Here is a 27,848-nt window from a genome sequence, read left to right as displayed (position 1 = left end):
GCCAAAAGACTTCCAAGTGGGCCCTGGCCAGGCAGCTCAGTTGGTGAGAGCGTCGTCCTGATGGACCGAGGTGGCGAGTTTGATCCTTGGTCAGGGCACATACAAGAATCAACCAATGAGCCCTGGCCGGTTTGGCTCTGGATAGGGTCAGCCTGCGGACTGAAGGGCCCCAAGTTCAATTCTAGTCAAAATCACATGCTCAGGTTGTGGGCTCAATCCCCAGTAAGGGGCATGCAGGAGGCAGCCAATCAGTGATTCTCATCATTGATATTTCTCCCTCTTCCTCTCTGAAATCAATAAAAACTGTGTTTAAAAAAAAAATAGAACCAATGAATGAATGAATAAGTAGAACAACAAATCAACATCTCTAAAAATCAATCATTAAATAAAAACAAAAGTCTTTAAGTGGCTGTCCTCCGGCGTCAACCTGCATGGGGAGAGGTGTGCGAATTGATGACAGGACCAGGGCCTTTTTCTACTGTGGGTCCCACGGCTTTGCCGAGGTGGTCGCTAGGTGGTGCTGTCACTCAATGAACAGCTGAAAGGAAGCTTGGCGTCAACCCTACTCATGCCCGGGTTCAGACAACACTATTCCACCTGCAACCCAAACCACCTCCATTGCAAGACTGGCTTTGGACTTGTTTTGGGGAGAACAGATCTGTCAGCCGCTAAATGTTAGTTTTAGGTTTTGGTTTTTTATGTTTGTATTGACTAGAGAGTAGAAGGGAGAGGGATAGAAACATCCATGATGAGTCCAGCTGGCGTGGCTCAGTGGTTGAGCATCAACCTGTAAACCAGGAGGTCCCAGTTCAATTCCCGATCAGGTCACATGCCCAGGTTGCGGGCTTGATTCCCAGTAGGGGGTGTGCAGGAGGCAGCCAATCAAAGATTCTCTCTCATCGTTGATGTTTCTAGCTCTCCCTCTCCCTCTCTGAAATCAATAAAAATATATTTTTAAGAAATAGCTCACTGCTCTCAACTGGGCTTAAAGTAGTAGGTTTTAGTTACACTGGTCCATGGTCACAACAGACTATTTCTAAAACTCTCTTGGACTGAGACTGATTCTGGGGCAGGAGTGAAACTTCCTCTTTTGCTCCAAGAGTAGCTTTCTGGGCTAGGAACCGCTGAGGCCAGCAGCTGGCTGTACTTCCTGCTGCCTTGACTTTGCATAAAATGGCTTTCCCCTGGGAGTCCCCGCAGCCCCTCCCCACCTGGGTGGCTGCTCAGAAAGCCTATCCTCGGGGAGTCTGCATCTTTGGTGCTACTGTCTCTGCAGGTTCAGTTCCCTCCAGCCCTAAGTTGGAAAGGCCAAGTTCCAGCAGCACCGCGCGGCTCTCCCGAAGCTCCCATCCCAGTGCAAGGCTGGGCGGGAGGAGGTTGGGCTACAGGGACCCTGAGGTCACCTTTGGGGAGGAGCTTGACAGGAGGGAGCCCCCGGGAACTGGGGTGGGAGGGGAGCACCTGGGGCAGGGAGGTTGTGAATGATGGGCCAGTCTGCTCAGCTGTTTCCCAGAGCAGCTCTGACGGACAAGTTTGGAAATAGAGGCCCTTACTGGGGCCAGGAAAGACGAGGACGTTTCCCCCAGGGCTTCTTCAAGTGCCCTTGTGGTGGTAAGGGACATTGAGTCTTGGACTGATTGACCCGCCAAGCCCAAAACCTGGATCCAATCCTTTCACTTCCATGCCTCTCCTTGGCATCCAGTGGTGTTTCATGGCCCAAAGGCACCCGCCCCCTGACGGCTGCCCTCTGAAGGAAGCGCCAAAGAGAAGGGGGTGGAGAAGGAGGCACCCAGTCGCTGGCAGGTGTTCGGGCTGAGGCCAGGACTGGCTCACACTCCAACCCCCCACCTGCAGCCCCAGCCCCTTGCAGGCAGGACAAGCTGGGGCCCTTCCAACAGGGGCCTGGCCATGAGCACAAATTGATGGCTTCTCTTGAACGGAGCAACCCTCCCCGCGAGGGGACCCTTTTGTGGCGTTGGGTCGACCAGCCTCACTCCTCGCTCGCTTCCTGTGCTCACTCAGAGCCAAGGCGGGGCCACCCTGTAGCCCTCAGCAGTGGCTGACAGTTTGCTTCCTGAACCCAGAGCCACCAGCCCGCCCTGGGGAGGGGCAGAGCCCGCCCTGTGTAAGAGGCCAGGGCTGCCCTCTGAAGGAAGCTCCAAAGAGAAAGCGGAGGAGAAGGAGGCACCCAGTCGTCTGCAGGTGTGCGGGCTGAGGCCAGGGCTGGCTCACACTCCAACGCTCCGCCTGCAGCCCCAGCCTCTTGCAGGCAAGGTAAGATTTGCCCCTCTCCTCCCCGCCCTCCTCCCCAGCCCCGGCCCATGGCCTTCTCCAGGCCGCAGCCCGCACTTTCCTAGAGAGGCGGGCTGGGCTGGGATGTTCGGATCTCACCTTCGGGCCAGGATTGGAATTATTCTCTGACCTGGGTTTACAACCATCTCCAGGGTGGCAGCTTGCCCGTGTGGGCTTGGGGTGAGTGTGAACTAGGAAAGCAGATGGAGGTTGTGCCAGCTCTGCCATTAAGCGGGGTGCTCTTAAGTGAGCCCCCTCTTACTCTTTACTGAGCCTCAACCTTCCCATCTGTAAGATGGGAGTGGGTTGGACCACATGGTCTCCGAGGGTCCTTGCAGCTTAACCATGGTGATGACGAGAAGGTCTGAGGTTTGCCTGGAACAACTCAGCACTCCGTGTCTCGCTGTTGCCATGGTGTACTGGCCTGCGGGTTACACACACACACACACACACACACACACACACACACACACACACACCTGTCCAGGGCAACGTGGGGCCTCTTCAACTTGAACCCAGGCCGCCTACCAGGCCCAGCGCCTTGCCCACTTTGCTTCCTCCCCACCCGCTGTAGAGCCACCGCAGCCATGGCGGGCATGAAGACGGCCACCGGGGACTACATCGACTCGTCCTGGGAGCTGCGGGTGTTTGTGGGAGAGGAGGATCCCGAGGCTGAGTCGGTCACCCTCCGGGTCACGGGGGAGTCGCACATCGGCGGGGTGCTCCTGAAGATCGTGGAGGAGATCAGTGAGTGCCCGCCCTGTGCCCTGTGCTGACCTCAGCACCGCGGGTGGCTCCCCTGCGTCCCGCTGCACAGCCTCGACAGATAACGGTGTCACCGTGACTCAGGCACCAGCTTAATCATTTGGTTCCAAAAAAGACATTTCCCCCACTTCCCCTCTCCCACTGTCTTCCCTCCCTCCCTCGCTCCCTCCCACTCCAGCTGGTTCTGCTAAGTCCCCAAGGAGCAGGCCTGGCCACATCCTCCATTCCTCCACTTCCAGGGGCCTCGCCTGGACTGAGGGAGGGTCACACGGGGGGTCAGAGGGAGCCCGCCCGCTCCGCTCCCACACCTCCTCCCCAGGCGGAAGCCCTCACAGGCTGGAAGCCCTCACAGGCTGGTGAGGCGCAGCCTGGGTGGGAAGGCCCTGCCCCCACAGGAAGTTGCAGCAGAGCAGTCTGTGGTCTCAGCCATTGAAAGGAGCAGGGCAGTGACATCCATCACCTTTCCCTGCTGGGGTGCGCACTGCCCTTCCTGGAGGGCGGTAGGCACACCCCGATAGCCAGGGCTGGACAGCAGGCCTGTGATCGCCCAGCCGGGGGCCATGTGGCCTGCGGGCGGGGTGCGTGGGCCTCCTCAGACCCAGCCAACCAACCACGTGCCTCCTGGGAGGGAGGTCAGCGGGACAGGCCAGGGCCCCAGGACAGCTCGGCCAAAAGACTGAGGTGTGAGGGCGCTTCCCGAAGGCAGGGCCCAAGGAGGCTGTGGAAGCAAAAGTTGGGAACAGGGGGTCCCTCAGGAGCCGGCAGCAGGCAGGGTGGGGGGAGCCAGGGCTGAGCAGTGAAGACTTGATTGGCCTTCAGGCACAGCACATGGCAAAGCCAGAGGCCTACACAGGGAGACAGACAGACGGAAGCCACTCCTCCACCCACTGCAGGGCTCCCTGAGGCAGTCCTTCAGCTCCGAGTCCTTGAAATGGGGACATTGTGCCCACCCTCCTGTCCCTGCTCATCCCCTAGGGCAGTGGTCGGCAAACCGCAGCTCGGGAGCCACGTGCGGCTCTTTGGCCCCTTGAGTGTGGCTCTTCCACAAATTACCACGTGCGGGCGTGCACGTACAGTGCGATTGAAACTTCGTGGCCCATGCGCAGAAGTCGGTTTTCAGCCTGGGCGAGTCTATCTTGAAAAAGTGGTGTTAGAAGAAGTGGCATTAGAAGAAGTGGGGGGTGTCGGTCGGTCGGTCGACGGGAGACGCGGCGCAGCGCGGGGGAGGTACATTGTTTTGAGGTACGTTCGCTGAGGTCGACCCCTTCCAACTCTCCCATCCGCACTCGCCTATCTGAAACAAGTATACGAGACGAGTGTGGATGGGAGAGTTGGAAGGGGTCGACCTCAGCGAACGTACCTCAATCAGATGGAGGACGTTTTTAGCAAAGGCCAGCTTAGGAGCACCCTAGTTAAGTTAATAACAATGTACCTACCTATATAGTTTAAAAAATTTGGCTCTCAAAAGAAATTTCAGTCGTTGTTCTGTTGATATTTGGCTCTGTTGACTAATGAGTTTGCCGACCACTGGCCCTAGGGCCTCAGACACTCCTCGCGCTCCACTGAGCGGGGCCGCGCCAGCCCCTGGCCGCCTGGAGCGTGGCGGCTGCTGAGTGTGGGGCAGCACGGGAGCCAGCGTGGGGCCTGGGCCAGGAGAGGTTGCCCCCCGCCTGGGAGGGGGCTCACAGGAGAAGCCCCCTCCTGAGTCAGGAGAGGGGCCCCAGCAGGGAGGAGGGAGGCCAGCCGAGGTCAGGCAGGAGCGCTCTGACCTGGGCACCTAGGCCGGAGGGCCGGGAGGGGGGGCACTCCTGGAGCGCTACAGGCCGTCATACGGCCGCCGGACTCCCCTGGAGGCGGCGGGCACCACACAGGGACTGTCGGGCAAGGGCTGACGTTTGGCAGGTCCCTCGGGTGGGGGTGGGCGGAGGCAGGGGCCAGCCTCCCGTGGTGGTCGGCACTGAGGACGGACAGGAGGGCGGGCTGTGGAGGTGGGACTGACAGCCTGGCCCTGCCCTGGGCCTGGGCAGGGGAGGGCACATAGCCTCAGGCCTCTGAATCCCAGGCTGTGCCCAGCGCTGGGGGAGGCCTTCCAGGCTGAGGTTCACCCGCCCCTGCTTCCCGGCCGCAGATCGCAAGCAGGACTGGTCGGACCACGCCATCTGGTGGGAGCAGAAGAAGCAGTGGCTGCTGCAGACCCACTGGACGCTGGATAAGTACGGCATCCTGGCTGACGCCCGCCTCTTCTTCGGGCCCCAGCACCGGCCCATCCTCCTGCGGCTGCCCAATCGCCGAGCTCTGCGCCTCCGAGCCAGCTTCTCCCAGCCCCTCTTCCAGGCTGTGGCCGCCATCTGCCGCCTCCTCAGTGAGTCCCCCCCCCTGCCCTGTCCCCCTGCAAGGGTCCTGCAGGGGGGCTGGTCCCCTCCCTTTACAGGCCCAGCTACTGTCATGTTGTCCTTGCCACCCTGGTCCCCATCCTGCCTGGAGGGCTGGCCTGCCCCAAAGTGCCCATGTGGGGAGGGGGCTGGAGGCCATGGCGGGGGGGTGGTCCCCGCTGAGGCCCCAGCTCCCGCAGGCATCCGGCACCCTGAAGAGCTGTCCCTGCTCCGGGCTCCTGAGAGGAAGGAGAAGAAGAAGAAGGAGAAGGAGCCGGAGGAGGAGGTCTATGACTTGACCAAGGTCGTCCTGGCTGGGGGTGAGCACCGCCTGGGGGGGCCAGGGGCGGGGTGCAGGGGGCGGGCCCAGGAGGCCTGGGACGGGGGGGGGGGGGGCCGGGCCTGGTTGACCCCCACCTGCCCTCCAGGCATGGCACCTGCGCTGTTCCGGGGGATGCCAGCCCACTTCTCCGACAGCGCCCAGACGGAGGCCTGCTACCACATGCTGAGCCGGCCTCAGCCGCCGCCCGACCCCCTCCTGCTGCAGCGCCTGCCTCGGCCCAGCTCCCTGCTGGACAAGACCCAGCTGCACAGCAGGTGCCCCGCCTGCCGGCTGCTCCTGGGCCACGTCCCTGTGGTGCCCCCGCTCCCCGGGCTCCCACCCTCTGTGTCCTGCTCACCCCAGATCCATGCCTCCTGTTCCCAGGCCTTCCCTATATGTGTGTGCTCGCCCCCAAGCCCCTGCCCAGCCCCCACCCGCCCCAGCGCTGTCCCGGCTCAGCCCTGACCCCTGCCTCGCCGCCAGGTGGCTGGACTCGTCGCGGTGCCTCATGCAGCAGGACATCAAGGCCGGGGACATGCTCTGGCTGCGCTTCAAGTACTACAGCTTCTTCGACCTGGACCCCAAGGTGGGCCGGGCGGGGGGCGGGGGCTGGGTCCGTGAGACCTGGGACCTAGGGCCAGGGGTCTCCGAGACTTGTCAGCGTCTGTCTCTCTGTCCATTTGTCCATCCGCACCCGTTCATGAACTCTGGGCCTGGGCGGACGCGAGGGCATCGGGGAGATAATGACCCCACATCCGTGTAGACCAGTGATGGTGAGCCTTTGGAGCTCGGCGCGTCAGCATTTTGAAAAACCCTAACTTAACTCTGGTGCCGTGTCACATAGAGACATTTTTTGATATTTGCAACCGTAGTAAAACAAAGACTTATATTTTTGATATTTATTTTACATATTTAAATGCCATCTAACAAAGAAAAATCAACCAAAGAAATGAGTTCGCGTGTCACCTCTGACACGCGTGTCATAGGTTCGCCGTCACTGGTGCAGACAGTGGTGTGTGCACCTGGGAAGCCTGCTCGGGCTCCGGGAAGACCTCCGGGAGGAGGCAGCGCTGCGCCGTGCCAGTGCGCCTGTCTCCCCCCCCGCCCCCCCCCGCCCCCCCCCCCCCCCCCCGGCTCCGGTCCTCCTGTCGCCACTGGCCACCCCAGGCCCTCCCTCCGCCCACTTCTCTGCCCGCTTCACTGAGGAACTTCTAACCAGGGCCGCTGTCTGCAGAGCCTTGGGGTGGCGTGTCCCTTCTCCCCGGAATCCTGTCTCCTGGTTCCCCGCCTTTCCTGGGTGCTCGCTGGTCCCCTTCTCCTCCTCCAAATCTGTCCTGGTGTCTGCGTCCCCTCCGCGCAGAGAGCACCTGCTGAGGCGCCCTGCCTCGTCCGTCTGTCTGTCTGTCTGTCTGTGCGCTGCTCACTTCCTGCCCACGTGTTTCTCAGCCACTCGTGACCCCCAAGCGCCGTGTCTCCCGCTGCCCTGCCGGCTCCTCAGCCACCCTTCCCTCCTCCGCGGCCGCTGGGAGTTGGTGAGCCCCGGCTCCATCCCTGCCTCCTCCTCTCACCCCTTCTCCCAGGAATCCCCAGTCTTACGGATTTAAGTGTTGTCTGCGTGCTCTTTATAGCCACCCCACTTCTCTCCCCCGAGCTCTAGACTCGCGTGTCCAAGTGGCCACCTCTGCTCAGGTACCTGCATAGGCCCGTCCGGCCCTGCGGGCAGCGGGACTCTGGGCCCCCCCCCCCACTGTCCCTCGGGTGTCCTGCTGGTCCTCCCTCCAACTGAAGCCCAAGCCCGCCGCTCTTCTCTTGTCTCTTTGTCCGGCCATCACTCTCTCCGGGCCTCCCAGGGCCTCCCACCTCCACACAGCTCAGGAATGAACTTGCCAACACAGGTTAGGTCACCTCGCGCCTGGGACCGGCCAAAGGCTGCTGTGGCTGCCTCTGGTCCCAGCTGCCATTCCCGAGGCCCAGCCGGATCTGGCCCTGCCCACTGTGACCTCAATGCCCCCCTCCCACCCTCCCCACCCTCCCCCCACCCAGTTCCTCAGCCTCACCACCGCCTCCCTCCCAGCCCCTTCCGCCCTGGGGGCGTGCTCATCTCCTTCCCTTGCCTCTCCCACCCTCTTGGATTGAGTAATTTTCATATCCCATTTTATCTCTATTGGAGTAGCTTATTAGCTATGCTTTTTTTTCAGCCATTGTTTTAGGGGTTATCACACAGATACTATTTTTTAAAATATTTTTATTGATTTCAGAGAGGAAGGGAAAGGGAGAGAGAGGTAGAAACATCAATGATCAGAGAGAATCATTGATCAGCTGCCTCCTGTACGCCCCACGCTGGGGATCGAGCCTACAACCCAGGCCTGTGCCCTTGACCAGAATCGAACCTGGGACCCTTCAATCCCAAGGCCAAGGCTCTATCCACTGAGCCATCCCGGCTGGGACTAGCACACATATACCATTACCGTCTAGTAATATTACTGCTTCACACGGAGTCTGAGAACCTCACACCAGGGTACTTCCCTTTCCCTCCTGGTATCGCCTTTCACTTCTCCACATGCCAAAGCCCACACTACATGGTCGAACTTGTTGCTGTGGTGATGACGAGGCTGCGCTGAGAAATAACTCTTATATATCATATAATTTGTCCATTTGAAGTGTACAGGCCAATGGCTTTCAGTCTATTCGCAGAGTTGTGCGACCATCACAACCCATGTTCGAACATCTCATCGCCTGATGCTCTGTCCAGTGAGCCAAACCAGCCAGGGCAGCCCTCTCAATATTCATACAATTTGTTTGGGGAGGAAGTGAAGATGTTTGGGAGCAGTTTGGTCCTTCCAAGGCTTGACTATTAATGACAGGACCAGCGCAGCCTTTAATCCAGGGCTAACTTCCCCACAAAGGGAACGGCTTTTAGCATCTGACGTGCCATGGATGACGCGAGCTCTCCGCCTGGCTGTTAGGAATGTGGGTGTGCCCACCCAGCCGCGGGTCATGGCCTTACACACACACTCTCATCAGTCTCAGCTCAGGACTCCAGAGGAGCCCCCTGCTGACCCCCAGGCTCTCTCAGTGCAGGCACTGTCCCCTCTCCAGTCCTCTGTCCTGTGACTCTGGCTGCCCCGGACTCCCTGGCTTTCAGCTACGTCTCCTCGCTCAGGGGTGATGCTGAGCTGCGTGTGGGGCCTCCTCCCCGCGCCGCAGCCTAGAAACTCCCCAGGACGTCGGGTGGGGCGATTGTGGGAGTCACCTTTTACCCTTTTCAGGGATCGCTGCTCCATGTGGTCTGTTGCCTAATATCTAAAATCCATTTGGTCTTCGTTGTTCTTTTTGTGTATCTTTTTAATTAAATTTTTGTTAAAGTAATATAGGATATCTTAAAGAGTTAAATAGTCCTGGTAGGTTTGTAAAACAGCAACAGCTTTAGCTGGTTTGGCTCAGTGGCTAGAGCGTCGGCCAGCAGACTGAAGGGTCCCCAGTTTGATTCTGGTCAAGGGCCCAGGCCTGGGTTGTGGGCTCGATCCCCAGTAGGGGGCGTGCAGGAAGCAGCCATTCAATGACTCCGTCTCATCATTGATGTTTCTGTCTCCCTCTCCCTTCCTCTCTGAAACCAATAAAAAATATATTAAAAAAAAAAAAGAACACGGATACTATGACATTTCATATGTCTTTTGGTGAAATAAGTACACATTTCTTTTTTTAAGAAATGGGGAAGTTAACTTTTTTTTTAAGTTATATATTGATTGATTTTAGAGAGGGAATTGTTATTCCACTTATTGATGCATTCATTGGTTGCCTCTTGTATGAGCCCTGACTGGGGATTGAACCTGCAACCTTGGTGTATGGGGACGATGCTCTAACCCACTGAGCTACCCAGCCAGGGCCAGGTACACATTTCTGTAGGGTGCATTCCCAGAGCGGAATTGCTGGGTCCCAGGGCAGACACTGTGGTAGGTAAACAGCTTTCCAAAGTGGTTGTACCAACTGACACCCCTCAGCAGGGTGGTTCCACAGCCTCACCAGCCGTGGCATTTCCCGTCTTCTCCACTGTGGCCATTCTGGTAGGTGCGTAAAGGTCCCTCATCTGGGTTCTTATTTATATGTTTTTCAAAACAGCTTTACTGAGATATGATTCTCTAGGCGCTGTCTGGGTACCATAAAAGGCACCCATTGTAAGCATTCAGTTTGGTTATTTTTAGTAACTGTCACCACAGTCCAATTTTAGAACATTTCCGTCACCCACAAAGTTCTCTAGTGCCCACTTGTAGCCATTCCTCCTCCCACACCTGATCCCAAACAACCAGGGACCTGCTTTTTATGTGGCTTTAATTTACATTTCCCTGAGGACTAATCAAGCTGAGCCCTTTTTCATTTGGCCCTTAGCCACTTGGAAATCCTCTTCTGTGAAGTTTCTGTTCAAGTTTTTCCCCCAATTTTTATGTTGACTTCCCTGTCTTTTTCATACTGCTTTGTAGTTCTGTACGTATTTGGTATATGAGCACCTTGTCAGATCAATATGAATATATTTTTCCACTCTGAGCCTTGCCTTTTCATTCTCCTAATGGTTAATTTTATATATGTCCTGCCAAAGCGAGCACAGTAATGGCTTATTTTGGTAAAGTTCCTAATTTTAATATACTTTGATTTGTATTTCTTGTACAATTAACATCTTTTTTAAATGTTTTTATTTATTTTTTAGAGAGAGGGGCAGGGAGAGGGAGAAAGAAAGAAACATCAATGAGAAACATTGATCAGCTGCCTCTTGCACACCTCCCAATGGGGGCGTGACTGAGCCCACCCTTGGCAGCTGTTTACTTTTCTTTTTCTTTCCTTTTCTTTTCTTTTCTTTTCTTTTCTTTTCTTTTCTTTTCTTTTCTCTTCTTTTCTGGCAGCTGTTTTGTTTATAGCTCTTATCACACTCTTGGATCACTTTACCTATTTATTGATTGGTTTACTCGGTCCCCCTTCTGCCCTCAGCAAAAGTTCCGAGGGGGAAAGGTGCCAGTCACCTGGGCCGATGGGGCAGGCAGGCTGTGAGGCTGGGTTGGGATTGTCTGCCCATGTGGGGCCGCTCAGCGAGCTGCCACAGCACCGAGGGCAGGGCTGAGGGCTGAGGCTCCAGGGGCTGGGCCCAGGGTGCTCAGGGCACTTGACACCCGACCAACCCACCCCCCCGAACCCCCCACGGCTGCAGACAGACCCGGTGCGGCTGACCCAGCTGTACGAGCAGGCGCGGTGGGACCTGCTGCTGGAGGAGATTGACTGCACCGAGGAGGAGATGATGGTGTTCGCAGCCCTGCAGGTGCCAGGCGGCCGGGGCCCGGGGTGGCAGGGGTGCAGGCCAGGCCCGGGGCAGAAAGGGTCCTCCAGGTGGGGGCCCCAGCTCCAGGGAAGCCCAGCTCAGGGCCGGGCTGGGCGGATGGGCTGCCCATTGAGCCTGCCCTGGCCATGCGCCCCACCCAGTACCACATCAACAAGCTGTCGCAGAGCGGGGAGGCGAGTGAGCCCACGGGCGCGGACCCGGGGCTGGACGACCTCGACGCCGCCCTGAGCAACCTGGAGGTGAAGCTGGAGGGCTCGGCGCGCACGGATGTGCTGGTGAGAGGGGCTCGGTCAGGGCGGGTCAGGGTCAAGCCGGAGCCAGGCCCGCTGACTCCTCTCCTCCCCAGGACAGCCTCACCGCCATCCCGGAGCTGAAGGACCACCTCCGCATCTTGCGGTGAGTGGGGGGCAGAGTTGGCAGCCCCGCAGGGGGCGGGGGGCAGCGTGGAGAGAGGAGGAAGGTGGCCCCTGACCCCGTCCCTCCCTCAGGCCCCGGAAGCTGACCCTGAAAGGGTACCGCCAGCACTGGGTGGTGTTCAAGGAGACCACGCTGTCCTACTACAAGAGCCAGGACGAAGCCCCGGGGGACCCCATTCAGCAGCTCAACCTCAAGGGCGAGTGAGGGGCTGGCTGGGGGTGCACCCCCGTTCCTCCGAGTGCCAGGGAGGACGCCCGGTGCGCAGGCCGCTGCGCCGCGGGCACTGGCCCCGGGGCCTCTCCGGCCGGGTCCCCTCTCCGGCCTTCTAACCCGGCCCTTCTCCCGCCAGGCTGTGAGGTGGTCCCGGATGTCAACGTCTCCGGCCAGAAATTCTGCATCAAACTCCTGGTGCCCTCGCCTGAGGGCATGAGTGAGCTCTACCTGCGGTGCCAGGATGTGAGGCCGCAGGGCCCGGGCCGGGCGGAGGCGGGAGGGGCAGCGGGCTGACCCAGAGCCCGGCCAGGCCCTGACCAGCCCCTCCCCCCCCAGGAGCAGCAGTACGCCCGCTGGATGGCCGGCTGCCGCCTGGCCTCCAAGGGCCGCACCATGGCGGACAGCAGCTACGCCAGCGAGGTGCAGGGCATCCTGGCTTTCCTCAGCCTGCAGCGGGCGGGCACCGGGGGCCCGGGCAGCCAGCCCCAGGGCCCGGACGCCTCCGCGGAGGGCCTCAACCCATACGGCCTGGTCGCCCCCCGCTTCCAGCGCAAGTTCAAGGCCAAACAGGTGCCAGAGGGCGTGGGCAGTGGGAATGGCCACAGCGTTTACCTGGCCACCTCGGGCCCCGGGACCTCCACCGAGCTTTCCCCTGCAAAGCCATGTGCTCACTCATTCCTCTCCCCCCCGCGTCCCTGAGACAGTGCGCTGGTCCCCTCCCAGAGAGAGGGGGGCACGGTCCAGCTGCCCATGTCCACCTCTGGGCCTGGCTCAGCTCATAGGTGATGAGCGGTGAGAGGGTGCACTCTGGGGGCGCACAGTGGGCACTGCCCCTGCCCTAGCTCAGCTGGTGGGGGCAGCCAGGGGGCCGCGGGGACGTTGGATGCCCCTCACCAGTGTGGCCCCACAGCTCACCCCCCGGATCCTGGAAGCCCACCAGAACGTGGCCCAGCTCCCCCTGTCGGAGGCCCAGCTGCGCTTCATCCAGGCCTGGCAGTCCCTGCCTGACTTCGGTATCTCCTACTTCATAGTCAAGTAAGAGCCCCAGCCGGTCCTCTCCATCCTCACCCTGAACCTCCCTTCCTGGTCTCTGTGGGCAGAGCTGACTGAGGGCACCCCCTGTGCCCCACCCATCCTGCACCCCCACAGCAAACACAGAGAGAGAGCAGGCCAGGAGAACAGGAGACCAGCTCCGTCCCGGCTCTGCTGCGGACCCTTCCCTCTCCCGACTGCTGGGAGCTGGTCTGCCGGGACTGGGAGTGCCCCTGCCCATTCCCAAGCCTGCGAAGATATGATCGAGGCAACAGATGATACAAAAAAGTTACTCATGTAGATAAATATTTTTTATTGGTTTCAGAGAGGAAGGGAGGAGAGAGAGAGAGAGAAACATCAATGATGAGAGAAAATCATGGATCGGCTGCCTCCTGCACGCCTCCTACTGGGTATATGCCCTGACTGGGAATCGAACTGTGACTTCCTGGTTCATAGTTAGAAGCTCAACCACTGAGCCACGCCAGCCAGGCAAAAAAAGTTATTTAAAGGCATAGAGTATTTGCTGACGCTGCTAAACGTTATTATAATTATTGCATTGGTTAACTCCCACTTTCCAGATGAGGAACTTGAGGCCCAGAGAGCCTAAATGACTTCCTTGCACAACCCACTCCTGAGCACTGCACCAGGCTGTCTGGGCAGGCGCCGGGCCGCGGGGAGGGGGGGATGGGGGGGGGGCTTGCTCACATCTGTCCTCCTGGGGACCAGGTTCAAGGGCAGCAGGAAAGATGAGATCCTGGGCATTGCCAACAACCGACTGATCCGCATCGACCTGGCCGTGGGCGACGTGGTCAAGACCTGGCGCTTCAGCAACATGCGCCAGTGGAATGTCAACTGGGACATCCGGCAGGTGGGCCCGCGTGAGGGGGGGGGGCCGGGCCAGACCCAGCGGGGCAGGGCCGGGGTGCTCCCTATTCCACCCCACCAACCCCTCCGACTGCCCGCCCCGCAGGTGGCCATCGAGTTTGACGAACACATCAACGTGGCTTTCAGCTGCGTGTCTGCCAGCTGCCGCATTGTGCACGAGTACATAGGGGGCTACATTTTCCTGTCAACGCGGGAGCGGGCCCGAGGGGAGGAGCTGGACGAGGACCTCTTCCTGCAGCTCACAGGCGGCCACGAGGCCTTCTGAGGCCCGTCTTACTGCCCTGTACCACTCACCACCGCCATGGCCACTCCTAAGCCCACACTCGCTGGGACTCACTGCCCACACCCTCTCCACGCACCGAGCTGGGCACATCCGCACTGTCACTGGCTTTGTGCAGGCCAGGGACCCGGTGGGCCAGACTCTGCATCCCCCCGGCTGGGGAGGGCGGTCCTGAGCTCTGCAGCACCTCCCTTCCCTCGTCTGAGTGGCCGGAAGCAGCACCCCTGGCCTGGTTGTAGTCCCTGAGCCCACAGGAAGGCTAGCTGCAGCCACAGAATGATAACTGATGGATTCAAACTGGAGGATTTTCTTTTATCTTTTTACATTTCCTTTTTTAATAAATATTTTATTGTTGGCTCATCCTTCTTCCTCTGGAGCTGTGCTGGGGGCCACTCTGACACTCTGTCTCTTCATCACCAGCCAAGGAGAGGGGTTTTCCTGAGATCGAGAGGACTTGGTTAGAGAAAGGGAGACCTAAGTCAGCCTGGGGTTGGCAGAGGACACAGGCTTCAGACACAAAGAACAGGGTGGCGTGGAGGTTCTCACGGGTAGGCCGTAGCTGCAGGGCCTCCTTGAAGTACTTGGGAAGCAGGAAGCCATCAGCGTTTCCGGGAGTCAGGATCACCCCGTTCACAGAGCGGAGGAAGGGGATTCCATCTGCAGACAGAGCCAGAGCTGTGACTCAGGCCCTCTCTGAAGGCCTAGGGCAGCCCTGCTACATCCGCACTCACCTGCCAGGGCCAGGGGCCCGTTGATGAACACGGCCACTTGGCAGTTTGGCCGCATGCCTGTAGGGACAACTGGAGCTGGGGCCTGGGGCATCTGGGGTTGCAGTTATCAAACACGGGCAGGCTGGGGTCCTGGACTCAGTGAGGAAAAGGAGGTACTGCTGCATACAGGGTATGGGGTGGCTTTGGACCTCTGGAGGGACCTGGGAGGAGAGAGTGGGTGGGAGTAGCTGGGGGCGGGGATACTGACCACTGATGACACCAGGGTCCCCAGGCAGTCCTGTGGCCAAGTGGATGTGAGTCCTTCCGCGGCAGGACAGGCCCTTGAGCCGGATGGAGGGCCAGTGCTGCCAGAATGTGCCATGGACCAGCATCGGGGGCAGGTCCTGCGGGGTCTCCAGGGGCATCAGCTCCAACTCAGGTACCTGGCACAGGCGGGGGGATGGCCAGCAGTGAGACCCCCTTACAGGCAGGGGTCCCACCTGGCTCTCCCACGTGTCCCGTTAGCCCCACCTGCAGGGAGTGACCCTGATTGGCCCGGATGAGAGGGCCGGTGCTGGGGTCCCCTGGCTGCAGGGCGAACCGCTGCTTCCCATTGGTGTCCACCACACGCTGCACATCTTCCGCTGAGAAGCTGCGGAACTGGGGCAGCTGCAGGAGGGCGCCCAGGGGCACAAAGCCGCCTGCGGGCAGACGGGGAGCTCAGGAGTTGAACTTGCTCGGGCCTGAGCCAGAGCTCACAGGGGAGACACAACCAGAGCAGAGCCTGGGCTTGGGGATCACAAGGGTTCAAGGGAATAGCATCTGCCTCATAGAGGGTCACAAAGATAAAGTGACCCTGTCCTGGCTGGTGTTGCTCAGTGGATAGAGCGCCGGCCTGCGGACTGAAGGGTCCTGGGTTCAATTCCAGTCAAGGCACATGCTTGGGTTGCGGGCTCGATCCCCAGTGCGGGATGTGCAGGCGGCAGCCGGTCCATCATTCTCTCTCATCATTGATGTTTCTATCTCTCTCTCTCCCTCTCCCTTCCTCTCTGAAATCAATACAAATATATTTTTTTTAAAAGATAAAGTGACGCCTTTAGCACAGTACTTGACTCAAAGTGGTACTCCATAAGCCTCACTTGCCCCGCCATCCCCCCACCCTGTGCCCACCTTTGGGATGTTTTTGGGTCGCAGGCCTGGCCGAAAGAGGCTCCTCCCCGGGTTTGCCCCAGAAATGATACTGGGCTCAGGGTCTTCCCGGTAAATGGAGGGGTGCGGCCTGTGTGCCCTGCCCTATGGGGCTGTGGAGGGAGCCCTGGGGGAGAGCAGTCACAGGCAGGCTGGCCCTGCTCCCTGCGCTGGAGCCCCCTCTACCGCAGCCTCCCAGACCCTCACTTACCGGCCCCCATGGCCAGCCCCAGCTTCAGGGCCCCGTGGCGCAGGGCATAGGACAGAGCCTTGGACAGCTGCACGTCGCGGTCCTGTAAGAGTTCAGAGGTGGCTCCTGGTGCCCGTATGACACCACCACCACCACCACCCCACCCGACCCCCAGACCCCCCACCGGCATTTCCCAGGGAGCCAGGGCTCGGATCCCTTACCGCCCCTTCCACCGGGCATGGGGAGTGAGGGTGGCAGGGGCGCACCTGTTCCCGGGGCCTGCGAGCCCTTCTGCCTCTGGGCCCTGCTGCTTCCAGCTTCCTCTCCCCAGAGTTCATGGCCCAAACCTGGGGGCGCAGTGGCAAGTGGGGACTGTTAAGGACCTCGCATGACTCCAACTCGCCCGGAAAGCCACAGCCTCGGGACGGGAGCGCTGGGACCGGGGCATATTCAGCGCACTGATTCGCGTTCCACCCCAACCCTGGTGCAGGCGGGACACCGAGGCCCAGCAGGCAAGACCTGCCCAGGTCACACTGTCAACCACGGGGCCCCGGTGAGCCGAGCCCCGCGCTCCGGGCTCGCGGGTCAGGCTCGGGCCCGGGGAGGCGGGGCCGGCGTCCCGGATCCCGGATCCCGGGGCGGAAGATGCGGGAGGGCCAGACGGACGAGCGAACTCACCGACTCCCCAGGCGGAGCGGCAGCACCGCGGGCCCCGGGCCCCGACGCTGGCCAATGAGAAGCCAGGGCAGGAGGGGCGGGCACTTCCGCTCGGGGAAAGGGGCGGGGCCTGCGGGCCGGAGCGGCGGTGAGTACCCGCCGAGGCTGGAGCTTCTGCACCCTGGGAGGGGTCCCTGACCCCTGGGTTTGGGAGACGTGGACATTAGGGGGGACTGGACTCAGGGCCTCGGGTGGTAGGGGTGCCCGGGAGTCCCTGGGACGCCTGGCAGCTGGAGTCTCGGGCGCCTGCTGGATGATAAGACACTTTACTGCCCAGGGGGGTGCAAACTGTGACCTTACCCGGAGCTGCCCTGTCCAGACCATGGACCCCGAGGTGTCTCTGCTGCTGCAGTGCCCCCCGGGCGGGCTGCCCGAGGATCAAGTTCGGGCTGAGGTGAGCCCGGCCTACGACCGTCGCCCATTGCCAGGAGGGGACAGAGCCATCGCTGCTGCCTGGGAGAGCCGGCTCCAGGCCCAGCCCTGGCTGTTTGATGCTCCCAAGTTCCGCCTGCACTCCGCGTCCCTGGCGCCCGCTGGCTCGCGGGGGCCACAGCTGCTCCTGCACTTGGGCCTGACTTCCTACCGAGACTTCCTGGGCACCAACTGGGCCAGCTCAGCTGCCTGGCTGCGGCAGCAGGGGGCTGCCGACTGGGGTAACAAGCAAGCCTACCTGGCAGACCCCCTGGGGGTGGGTGCCGCCCTGGCCACCGCCGATGACTTTCTCGTCTTCCTGCGCCGCTCTCAGCGGGTGGCTGAAGCCCCTGGGCTGGTGGACGTGCCTGGTGGGCACCCTGAGCCTCAGGTGAGATGCCAGGCTGGGTGCAAAGGCACCAAGACCCAGACAGCTCAGCGTTGTTTCCTCATCCCTCAGAGGAGGAGTTGGCCTGGTACTTGTGAAGGTCTCTGCTCAAGGCCACCCTTCAGCCTCCTCACGGACCCTCCCCCAGATCTGTGAGGAGCGAGGGGATGGGGGCTAGGACCCAGCAGGACTCTGGTTGCCCACCTGGAAAAGGAGGGCCTGGGTCAGGGGCCACCAGCACTCTTACACCGTACACAGACAGGCCCTCGGGGCCGGGAGTATCGGGGGAGGCAGGGCTGGAAGACGTGGGGGCAGGAGCTGAGCCTCACCTCTCCCAGGCCCTGTGCCCTGGTGACAAGGTCCCCCTGCACAAGGACCTCCCGGGGGAGCTGGTGGTGCGTGAGCTCTTCTCCAGTGTCCTCCAGGAGATAAGTGATGAGGTGAGTGAGGGTGGCCAGGACGGGGTCGGGGGCTGGGAGGGAGGTGGTAGAACATGCCAGAATCAACCTGGATCTGGGCTGGTGGGAGGGTCTGCAGGCATGAGACGTTGAGGGAGGAACTTGGCTCTGCAGTTGGGCGTGCTGGAGTGGAATCCTAGCCCTCATCTCTGTGCCCCTCAAGTTCTTTCTCTTTACCATGGGAACACTGTAAAGGTCTTGCCTACGCCACCCAGGTTTGCTGAAAAGAGAAGTAACTGGAAGCTGATTGATCGGTTTTCCTTGGGGACTCTGGGCAAATTATTTAATCTCTGGTCTGGTTTTCCCATCTGTAAAATGCTACACAAGGGCAATGCATGCGTGTCTCCACGGAGAGGGGCAGGGCTGTGGGCAGCGAGCACTGACAGGTGGGACCTGGCCCCAGGTGAACCTGCCACTGCTCACCCTGAGCCAACCGCTGTTACTGGGCATCGCACGCAATGAGACCAGTGCGGGCCGTGCCAGTGCCGAGTTCTACGTCCAGTGAGTGAGCTCTGGGGGACAGGGTCCTGGGTCCTGGGGTAGGTGGTGTGGGTTGAGGGGCATGGCTGAGGCAGCTGGGGCTCCACAGGGACCCTCCTGGGACTGGGCACCCAGCAGGCCATCCCCATGTCTTACCCAGGTGCAGCCTGACTTCTGAGCAGGTGAGGAAGCACTACATGAGTGGGGGACCGGAGGCCCACGAGTCCACGGGCATTATCTTTGTGGAGACACAGGTGCGAGGTGGCAATGTCTGGCTTGGCCTAGGAGCTGGGCTTGGGACTTGCAGAGGCCTGGTGATGCATGTCTGTGGGGGCGGGGAGGTCAGACGGGGCTCCCAAATCTCTCAGAGCTTTTCTCCAGAGCCACAGGCCTCACTGGGGATGCCCGAGGCCCACGGGAGGGGGCCAGGGACCTGTTCAGCCTCTTTACATGTCTCAATGGGGGCTGTACGGTGCAGAAGGCTCTGAGGCTCAGGGGCTCTGGGCACAGCTCCTGCAAGAGCCCTGACAGCTAGACGTCTGCATCTCTGCCTCCCCACAGAGGGTGAGGAGGCTGCAGGAGACTGAAATGTGGGCCGAGCTCTGCCCGTCCGCCAAAGGCGCCATCTTCCTCTACAACCGCGGCCAGGGACGCCCCACCTGAGTCGCCCTCGGGTCCGCAGCCCTACCACCACAGCTAGCTCCAAGGACAATAAAGGACTTTATTCTTGGATTCCGTTGACATATGCTGTTTCCACGAGGCGGAGAGGGGCCGCTGGGGGAGCCTGGGTGGGTGAGAGACAGGACAAGTGACGAGGGAAAAAGAAAGCCCAGCCTCAGTTCTGCCCTCTGCCAGCTGGGCTGAGGGCCGAGGGTCCGGGTCGACTATGGGATGGAAACTGCTCTGTGAAAAGTGTTTCCCTGCAAAGCGGCGTGACAGCCATGTTCGTGCGACGACAGCTGGGCCAAGAGCCTCCCTAAATGTCAGCTCGGTGCCGCCCGCTTCCGGGTCGATGCCCGCACCTCTCAGCGCGTCCCTGGCTCCGCCCTCCGGGGGCGGGCCCGAGGTGTCACAGGCCAATGGGTTACGGGGGCGGGGCAGCGCCCTTTCGGCGTGGTGGGCGTGGCCTTGGCGTCTAAGCCAATGAGGGCGTGGGGTGGGCCCTAAGTCGGCGCAGGAAATGGCGGCGGCCGTGAGTATAGCGGAGGCGGGGCTCGGCGTGGCTCCTCCTTCGCCCGCCCCCCAGGCTCCCGGGTTGGGCAGGGGGGTCTCCGAGCTCGCGGCTGGCTGTCCAGACGTCGAGGCCGGTGTGGGGAAGGGCCGGGTTCTGGCCAGGACAGGTCCCGGGCGCTGGGGTCTGGGCTGGAGCAAGGAGGCCCCACCTGCGCTTGGGTCCTCCGGGCCTGCTCCAGCTTTCCTTCGCCGGTGATGGGGGCCGGGCCCCGTCCCCCCGCCCCCGGGGTGCTCGCAGTCTGGTCCCCATGCACTCTCCTTGTGGCCTCCTTCCACCAGCTGTCCTCTCGCCGCCATGCTGCCCCTGCTGCCCCCGTGCCTTTGTCGGCTGTGGCCCCGCAGCCCTCCCACCCGGCTCTTCGCAGAGGCCGCCCGGCAGCGGTGAGTCGGTCGCCGGGGGCCGGTGCCTTCCCGAGGTCCCGGGGGTGTTTGTTGAGGCCCCAGGTGCTGAGATCGTTAGGAACTGGGAGGCAGGTGCCTCCCAGCCTCGTCTCGGGGACTCGCACCTTCCCTGCCGTGGCACCGCTGAGGATTAGAACCAGCGGTTCTCAACCTGTGGGTCGCGACCCCTTTGGCGGTCGAACGATTCTTTCACAGGGGTCGCCTAAGACCATCCTGCATATCAGATACTTACATGACGATTCATAACAGTAGCAACATCACAGTTATGAAGCAGCAACGAAAATAATTTTATGGTTGGGTCACAACATGAGGAACTGTATTTAAAGGGCCAGAAGGTTGAGAACCATCATTAGATGAAGGGACGACCGCCCAGGTGGTGCAGCGAGAGTTACGCGGCAGATTCGGCGTTTGGGCCCAAGCCAAAGCCAATGCTCTTTCCACAACCCCTGTGGGTGTGGAGCATCGCTGATTCCAACCCGCGTGGTTGTGGGTTTTTGGAAACAAGAAATGCAGATTCCTGGGTCCTGCTCTGGAATGAGATGGGCTCAGGAACCTTTTTTAAAACAAGCTTTTCGGCAGTTTCTGACACAAGGAGCCTGAGGACCACATGTTGAGGCACCTCTGGTCTGATCTGCACCAGCCCCCAAACACTGGACAGGAGGGGTTGTTTGGAGATAGGTCTCCCCTCTCCGGCCATACCACCCTGATGAGCCTGATCTCGGAAGCTAAGCAGGGGTGGGCCTGGTTAGTACTTGGGTGGGAGATGGGTCCCCCTCAGCACCTGCTTCAGCCCCTCAGCTCCTGGTTGCTGAGTTGAAGGGTGTGACCAGCGGGGCTGGGATGGGTAAGGAAGAGGTATCTTCTGTGTTGCCTTAGCCCCTATAGGTTGTGGCCTCTCTCCACAGGTCTGGTCCCAGAAACTACTATGAGCTGCTGGGGGTACATCCTGGTGCCAGCACCGAAGAAGTTAAACGAGCTTTCTTCTCCAAGTCCAAAGAGGTACCAGTGGTCCGAGGCAGGGAGGTGGGAGGGGAATTCTGAGCCAGATGGGGCACACGTCACATTCCCAGGAATGGAGCTGAGGGGCTCGCTCTGGCTGGCACCACCTTCCCTCAGCGTGCATAGGGAGGGGGAAGTGCCCGCCGGGCAGAGGCCGGGCAGGGTGTGAGGAAAGCCAGGGGTCCTGTCTGAGGGGCTGGGCTTGTTTTTCTTGACCTGCCTGCTCGGGCCAGCGCATCTAGTGAGAGGTAGGCAGCAGGTGGGGAGGGAGGCGGAGTGCTTCCTGACCCGGGCTTTCTGGTGCGGTGGCCAGCCTGAGGGCCTGAGAGGTAAGGTCACTGTCCAGACAGGGCCTCTGGGAATGATTTGAGCCCTTGTGGGTGGATGTTATCGAGATGGGTCCTGGGGAGGAGCATGGGAAGGGAGATGAGGGGAGTCCTGCTTCACCTCAGCTGCACCCTGACCGGGACCCCGGGAACCCAGCCCTGCACAGCCGCTTTGTGGAGCTGAGTGAAGCATACCAAGTGCTCAGCCGGGAGCAGAGCCGCCGGAACTACGACCAACAGCTCCGCTCAGCAACTCCTCCAAAGCCTCCAGGAGCCGCCGCCCCTCCCAGGTCTGCCCATCAGGCACATAGGTACAATATTTTGCAATTTGCTTCTCCTCCTCCAAATCTCCTGGGGAGCCTCTTCCCCACACTGTCTCTTTATCTCCTTCCCAGCAGCTCCTGGGAACCCCCCAATGCACAATACTGGGCCCAGTTTCACGGTGTGAGGCCTCAGAGACCAGAGTCGAGGCGGCAGCAGTATAGACACAACCAGCGGGTGCTGGGGTACTGCCTCCTGATCATGCTGGCAGGCATGGGCCTGCACTACGTCGCCTTCAGGTGCTCCGGCCTTTCCCCGAGGGCGGGCAGGGGGTCAGCCACCCACACCTCTCCTGTGTCTCTCAAGCTAAGAACGGTATGAAGTAGGTCTCCGGAGCCTCTTTTTCCTTAGCAAAGGCAGCTCTTCACTAAGGGCTCACGTCATTTTCAGTTTATTTTGTTTTTTATAATTTGCATGTAAATCTTTGGTGCCGACGACCAGGGAGTGGTGGAGCCAACCACAATCATGCACAAGAGAAATGCATTGTAACTGCCTCCCCAGCGGCTCTCCTCGCTTGTTTGGCAGTCAGCTCTCTCCCCGCCTCTCTCGTGCATGCCGTGACACAGGTTCCACAGCACTGGTACACGGAGGCAGCGCCCACTGACATCCGGCCTAGCTCAGTGATGGCGTTAGACACACAGCCCCTTCCGAGCTCTTAGAGTGCCACCCGATGTTCAGTGCTGTGGTCACCACCTTCAGCCCGATAGCCAGGGGCCTGGGTGGCCACTGGACTCTGGACAAGCCTGGCTACTCTGTACTGCTCTCCTCACCAAGCACAGGCAGTTAGGCTGAGGTTCCCACAGATAGAAAGCACTGACACCCTAGAGTGGGGGACAGTAGGGTTTGGGGGACCCCTAGTTCATTGTAACCCCCTTGCAGGAAGCTAGAGCAGATGCACCGTAGCTTCATGGATGAAAAGGATCGGATCATCACAACCATCTACAATGACACTCGGGCCCGAGCCAGGTCTGTCCCTGCTCTACCCTGCCCCCTCTTCACTGTCCTGGCCCACCTCTAGGGTCCCTGTGCCAACCGCCCGGTGCTGTCTCCTGCAGGGCCAACAGAGCCAGGCTCCAGCAGCAGAGGCAGCAGCTGCAGCCACCGCCCGAGCCCCCCCCAGGCCCAGGAATCATGCCCCCCTGAGCCTCTCACCCGGACGGAGCCTGCTGTGTGTTCCCTCTCGGGACTCCCCCCACCCCAAACTCGTGCAATAAAGTGATTCTCAGCCTTCCGGTCCGGCTCCCTCCTTAAGGCCCCGCACCCCCAACCCCGGCCACTCCTCCGGACCACGCCCGCCCCCGAGCCCGGCCCCCGGGGCGGTGCGTCCCCTTTCCCCTGCTGCCGCGGGAGGGGGTGTGTGGAGGGGGCGGGCCTGCGGGCGGCCTCGCCCCTCCGCCCCCGCCCCGCCCCTGCCCGGGCCGGGTGGGGAGCGCGTGTCTGGGTCACATGAGCGGCCCGCCCGCCAGCCCCGGCCGGCCCCCCGCCGCCCCCGCCGTCCCCACCGCCGCCCGCCGCCCGCTGGCCGCCCACCCGCCGCCTCCGGCTGCCTCCGCTGCGCGGTGCTGCGCTGCCTGCGCCCAGGGCTCGGGAGGGGGCCGCGGAGGAGCCGCCCCCCGCGCCCGGCCCCCGTCCGCCCCGCCCCGGCCCGCGCCATGGGACTCTGGCTGCCGCCGCCCCCGGCGCCGCCGGGCTAGGGCGATGCGGGAGCCCCAGGCCCGTGGCCCCTGTGGGCACCATGGGCCCCCTGCTCCGCCGCCTGCTGCTCGCGGCGCTCCTGCAGCTGGCCCCCGCCCAGGTACGTGCGTCCCGACATCCCGCCCGCCCGCCGTGCCCTTCTCAAGGTTGGCGGAAGTGGGGAGGCGAGAAGCGGCCTCGGCCGAGGGTACGCGCGGATCAGAGGATCAGACGTCGCCGGAGTCGGGCCGGCATCCCCTGGGAGGTGTTCCTCCCCACTGGCCTCCCGGCCCATCCCTGGGGCCACTCCCCTGCCCCACCCCATTCCCTGGGCGCAGCCGGGGGGCGGAGCTGCCTCGGTGTCTGTGCGACCTGGTTCGGCGCCCAGTGTGCCCCCTTCTGACCTGCGGCCTCCAGAACAAGCCTGGTCCCCAGGCGTGGAGAGAGGCCTCGGCTGGCAGAGCACGCCTGGCGGGGCATGGCCAGGGCAGGCCCCAGGTGGCCAGGAGGGACAGGTAGAGCTAGAGTGGACTCGGGAACAGAGCCATCTGGAGAAATGTCAGCGAGGAGTTGAAGCCTCCCGACTGCAAGGGCAGAGCCCTGGGGACAGTGCGGCCCTAACTAGAGTGCCCCTCGGGTCCAGGTCTCCTCTCTCCCGCAGGCGCCCGGCTCCCAGCCTGATGCCCCTGGCCACCAGAAGAAAGGTAATAGTAGCAGCTTCGCACTGGCCAGCACTGAGAAAGTGCGCTGTGTGCTCATTGTCTTGGTTAATCGCTGTTCTGTAAGGTGCAAACTCTTCTGCCCATTTCACAGAAGTGGAAATTGAGGAAGTGGGGGTCCTGGGTTCTGGGTGAACAGGTTGGGAGGGCAGAAGTGGGGGCAGTGGAGGGAGGCTGTGACACGGGAACTAGGGAGCAGCTGCAGGAAGCCCAGTGGGGACGTAACCCTGATGCATCTGTCCCCAGTGGTGTCATGGATAGATGTGTATGCTCGTGCCACCTGCCAGCCGCGGGAGGTGGTGGTGCCCCTAACTTTGGAGCTCATGGGCACTGTGGCCAAACAACTGGTACCCAGCTGTGTGACTGTGCAGCGCTGTGGCGGCTGCTGCCCTGACGATGGCCTGGAATGCGTGCCCACCGGGCAGCACCAAGTCCGAATGCAGGTACTGGGGCAGGTAGAGTGTGCCTGGCTGGGGGTGGATGCTGGTGCTCGGGGGCTGACGGGATGGCAGCCAGAGCCCTGGCAGGTGGGCAAGCCGTCCTCCCTCCTGCCCATGGAGTGTCGTCTTCTCTTCCTCTCTCTCTCCCCGTTCTCCCGAACACAGATCCTCATGATCCGGTATCCGAGCAGTCAGCTGGGGGAAATGTCCCTGGAAGAACACAGCCAGTGTGAATGCAGGTGCCAGCCAGGCCCACTTCTGGGCTTGACCAGGCGTGGGGGGCATGGGCGTGGTGGCACCCCGCCCTGGGGGCCAGGTTTCTGAGTGGAGCCGGGCATGCCTGGGGTCTGGGCAAGAGAGTAGGATGCTTGGCTTTCCTGATCCTCCTCCTCCTTGTTTCTGTCGGTCTCTCTTTCAGACCAAAAAAAAGGGAGAGTGCTGTGAAGCCAGACAGGTGAGTCTCTCGGGCTCCTGTTGAGGTGGGGTTGGAACCCAGGCCCAGTGCCCAGGATACAACGTGTGGGTGGGGCAAGGGCTGTGCAAGTGTGTCAGGAAGCTGTGGCCCACTCCCCTCTTTTTCCTCCCACTTGTGTCCCCCGCTCCCCTTTTCCTCTGCTCCCCAGTGTGTGTGCTCTGACCCAACCCCAGCTCCCTCCAGGGAAGACTCTTCCCGCCCCAGACATGTTGCTTCTCCTCCTAGGGCTGACACTCCCCACCACCATCCCCAGCCCCGCTCAGTTCCGGGCTGGGGCCCTGCCCCCGGAGCACACTCCCAAGCTGACATCACCCATCCCACTCCAGCCCCAGGCCCCTCTGCCCACGCTGTACCCAGCGCCACCAGCGCCCTGACCCCAGGACCTGCCGCTGCCGCTGCCGACGCCGCAGCTTCTTCCGTTGCCAAGGGCGGGGCTTAGAGCTCAACCCAGACACCTGCAGGTGAGGCGTTGTGGGGTGGCAGTTGTTTGGGAAGCCGTCAAGGCCTGCCAGTGGGGTAAGAGCCAGGGAAGGGGAAGCTGTTGAATGGGTTGAACAAATATTTACCAAGTGTCTGCTGGCACTGGGATCAGCGTAAACAAGGCTCACATTCCAGGGCAGGAGCCCGGCACAAGGACACTGATGCCGGCAGAGGCCAGCAAGGCCTGCGGTCAGGCGCACCTGGCAGAGGTCAGAGATGCCCTGGAGGAGGTGCCGTCTGCCCGAGGTAGACCTGAGACAGCTTTCCCGTTTGCAGCGCTCTGGGCCTTCCCAGAAGCCACTCTGGTAGACATCTGTCCCACTTCCTGGGCTCTGAGAGGCCAGGGCACCTGGTGTGACCCTTGTTCACTCTCGTCGAGGGCTTCTCACGACCCATCCCTTGCAGAGTGAGGCCACGAGTGGCATCACGTGGGCGAGGCCAGTTGGGGTGTCTTTGGAATGTTAGGAAAGGAGGAGGTTCGCAGACGGTGACGGGATGGGTCCAGAGGAGCAGATGCTGAGCCGCGGCAGCATGAACAGAATCCCCTTCCTTTCCTCCGCAGGTGCCGGAAGCTGCGAAAGTGACACATTGCTTTTCAGACTCAGTGGGGCCACTTGCCTCACAGGCCACACTCCAGAGGGGGCCTAACGGGCCTGGGCCCCTCTGGCCATCTCTTGTCTCTGCAAGGCCGCCTTCCAACATGGTGGGCAGAGTTGGATGACACTTGGAGGCAGCAAGAGGGGTCGAGTACCAGCTTGGGAGAGAATGGGGTCCTGTTTCAGTGTTTAACCGCCCGGTGTAAGTGCGAGTCTTACAGCAGGCCCCTCCCTGCCCTTCCTAAGAAGACCCTAATGCTGTGCAAATAATGGGAGTTGGGCTTTGGTATGAGAACTGTGACCCCCCGACCCTGATAAAAGAGATGGACGGAGCTTCCCTGCCTGTGTCACTGTTTGTCACTGTCCAGGCTGGCTGGTTCGAGCATGGATGCCTGTCACACTGCCTCCCAGGCCTGGAGCTTCTTCCTCCATTCACTGTGCACATGGAGTAAATGAGGCCCACGGCCCCACACCAAGTCACACTCAGAGCCCAGTCACGAGTTCCTCACACTCACGTTATTGCCAGTCCCTGCCCCCTGCTCTGGAGGGAGACGGCCTGTTATGGCCAGTGAGTTTGAGGCGGGAAGCAGATCTGCTGAATGACTTTGGGTGTCACCGCCCCTCTGTCTGAGCCTCAGCTTCCCACTTGTGCACATGGAGGACACATGATCACTGTGTTCCGGGCCCTTGGGCTGCAGGAAGGTTTGCGTATGTTTCTTTTTTGTTTTGTTTTTTAAATATATTTTATTGATTTTTTTTTTTTTACAGGGAGGAAGGGAGAGAGAGAGTTAGAAACATCGATGAGAGAGAAACATCGATCAGCTGCCTCCTGCACATCTCCTACTGGGGATATGCCCGCAAACCAGGTACATGCTCTTGACCAGAATCGAACCTGGGACCTTTCAGTCCACAGGCCGACGCTCTATCCACTGAGCCAAACCGGTTTCGGCAGGTTTGCGTATGTTTTGACATAACAGAAAAGAACACCCATCTCCCCTGCTGGGCAGCACTGTGTCTCCTGCTTTTTGCCCCCTGTGGCTTAACTCTAACGCTGTGCACCTGCCTTGTCCCCGCCTCACTCCCACCTCCCTGAACGGGAAGCACCAGAGGTCTGTGGCTGGTGGGCTTGGTTTGAGAGGCCGGCCCCTGACCCCAACCCCCCAGTTTTCTCCACCTTCACCTCCCTTTCACCTTGGGTGCCCCTGCCCAGTCCAAGCTCACTGCCCAGCCTGCTGCCTGCAGACTCCCCTGCTGCCTGGCGCTGAGTGGGTGGTCCAAAGGCCAACTCGGTACAAATGGCTTTGCCCTGCTGAGGCAGGACCTTCAGGGAGAGGCCAGTGCGAAGCACCCACCCTCCTGTCAGACTTGAGGGGGTGCCAGCGATCTGGTTGGGCCCAAGGCAAAAGTGGGTTAGCCCAGAAGAGACAGTTCCTGAGTGATTGGTATCTTCATGTCATGATAGCCATGCCCTCGGTGAAAATGCCGTGGCCCCATTGGGATGAGATGAGGGTTAGAGACCCAGGGCTACCATCTGCGTCCACTTGGCCTCGCTGGACACGCACGATGCTTGGCACCACCTCCTTGCTGAGTCCTCAATTCTGCGGTCAGCTCTGTGACTATCTTCCTTTCCATTTGATGAAATAGGCTGATTGACCTGGGATCTGGCCTCAAATCAGCTGTCTCCCTAACTCGGTAGGTTTAGCTGCCTGCTCGCAGCAGAGTCGCTACTTAATGGAG

At 60.9% G+C, this 27,848-nt stretch overlaps 5 protein-coding genes across 15 annotated transcripts; 4 read left to right on the top strand and 1 right to left on the bottom strand.

The window, feature by feature from the left end:
* Positions 1-1,829: 1,829 nt before the first annotated feature.
* On the top strand, positions 1,830-14,266 carry FERMT3 (FERM domain containing kindlin 3). Its single transcript, XM_059710260.1, has 15 exons — positions 1,830-2,274; positions 2,867-3,039; positions 5,186-5,419; positions 5,630-5,749; positions 5,858-6,026; positions 6,235-6,337; positions 10,949-11,056; positions 11,218-11,352; positions 11,424-11,473; positions 11,566-11,690; positions 11,844-11,950; positions 12,044-12,277; positions 12,618-12,742; positions 13,466-13,607; positions 13,710-14,266. Exons 2-15 carry the CDS (start codon positions 2,880-2,882, stop codon positions 13,887-13,889), a joined length of 1,992 nt encoding a protein of 663 aa, XP_059566243.1. The 5' UTR covers positions 1,830-2,274; positions 2,867-2,879; the 3' UTR covers positions 13,890-14,266.
* On the bottom strand, positions 14,230-17,963 carry TRPT1 (tRNA phosphotransferase 1). 5 transcript variants are annotated; one of them, XM_059710266.1, is made up of 8 exons: positions 16,671-17,962; positions 16,214-16,339; positions 16,014-16,095; positions 15,146-15,315; positions 14,883-15,057; positions 14,636-14,692; positions 14,451-14,561; positions 14,230-14,342 (listed from the first exon to the last, which is right to left on the bottom strand). In XM_059710266.1, the coding sequence occupies exons 1-8, from the start codon at positions 17,031-17,033 to the stop codon at positions 14,251-14,253; spliced, it is 1,176 nt and encodes a 391-aa protein (XP_059566249.1). In that variant the 5' UTR covers positions 17,034-17,962; the 3' UTR covers positions 14,230-14,250. The 5 variants fall into 5 exon arrangements, 4 of the variants coding, with proteins under 4 accessions (XP_059566249.1, XP_059566250.1, XP_059566252.1 ...); XM_059710267.1 differs by having other exon boundaries at positions 16,259-16,339; positions 16,671-17,961; XM_059710269.1 differs by lacking the exon at positions 16,671-17,962 and adding an exon at positions 16,512-16,663 and having other exon boundaries at positions 16,259-16,339.
* On the top strand, positions 17,032-19,109 carry NUDT22 (nudix hydrolase 22). The gene is made up of 5 exons (XM_059710915.1): positions 17,032-17,511; positions 17,847-17,948; positions 18,370-18,467; positions 18,607-18,700; positions 19,008-19,109. The coding sequence occupies exons 1-5, from the start codon at positions 17,032-17,034 to the stop codon at positions 19,107-19,109; spliced, it is 876 nt and encodes a 291-aa protein (XP_059566898.1).
* Positions 19,110-19,594: 485 nt separating this feature from the next.
* On the top strand, positions 19,595-22,958 carry DNAJC4 (DnaJ heat shock protein family (Hsp40) member C4). Of its 4 annotated transcripts, XM_059710274.1 has the most exons (7): positions 19,595-19,638; positions 19,959-20,060; positions 20,987-21,080; positions 21,533-21,717; positions 21,802-21,966; positions 22,607-22,693; positions 22,783-22,958. In XM_059710274.1, the coding sequence occupies exons 2-7, from the start codon at positions 19,975-19,977 to the stop codon at positions 22,868-22,870; spliced, it is 705 nt and encodes a 234-aa protein (XP_059566257.1). In that variant the 5' UTR covers positions 19,595-19,638; positions 19,959-19,974; the 3' UTR covers positions 22,871-22,958. The 4 variants fall into 4 exon arrangements, with proteins under 4 accessions (XP_059566257.1, XP_059566260.1, XP_059566259.1 ...); XM_059710277.1 differs by lacking the exon at positions 19,595-19,638 and having other exon boundaries at positions 19,648-20,060; positions 21,533-21,696; positions 21,805-21,966; XM_059710276.1 differs by lacking the exon at positions 19,595-19,638 and having other exon boundaries at positions 19,648-20,060; positions 21,533-21,696.
* A 206-nt stretch (positions 22,959-23,164) lies between these two features.
* Positions 23,165-26,444, top strand: VEGFB (vascular endothelial growth factor B). 4 transcript variants are annotated; one of them, XM_059710280.1, is made up of 7 exons: positions 23,165-23,522; positions 24,045-24,105; positions 24,367-24,563; positions 24,726-24,799; positions 24,979-25,014; positions 25,362-25,496; positions 26,078-26,444. In XM_059710280.1, the coding sequence occupies exons 1-7, from the start codon at positions 23,463-23,465 to the stop codon at positions 26,097-26,099; spliced, it is 585 nt and encodes a 194-aa protein (XP_059566263.1). In that variant the 5' UTR covers positions 23,165-23,462; the 3' UTR covers positions 26,100-26,444. The 4 variants fall into 4 exon arrangements, with proteins under 4 accessions (XP_059566263.1, XP_059566264.1, XP_059566261.1 ...); XM_059710281.1 differs by having other exon boundaries at positions 23,175-23,522; positions 24,063-24,105; XM_059710278.1 differs by having other exon boundaries at positions 23,177-23,522; positions 25,261-25,496.
* The last annotated feature ends 1,404 nt before the right edge of the window (positions 26,445-27,848 follow it).

This window comes from Myotis daubentonii, chromosome 9, assembly GCF_963259705.1.
Source record: "Myotis daubentonii chromosome 9, mMyoDau2.1, whole genome shotgun sequence".
NCBI classification, from domain to species: Eukaryota; Metazoa; Chordata; class Mammalia; order Chiroptera; family Vespertilionidae; genus Myotis; species Myotis daubentonii.
Note: the sequence above shows the minus strand (reverse complement) of the source record. Positions and strands in the feature narration are given on the sequence as shown.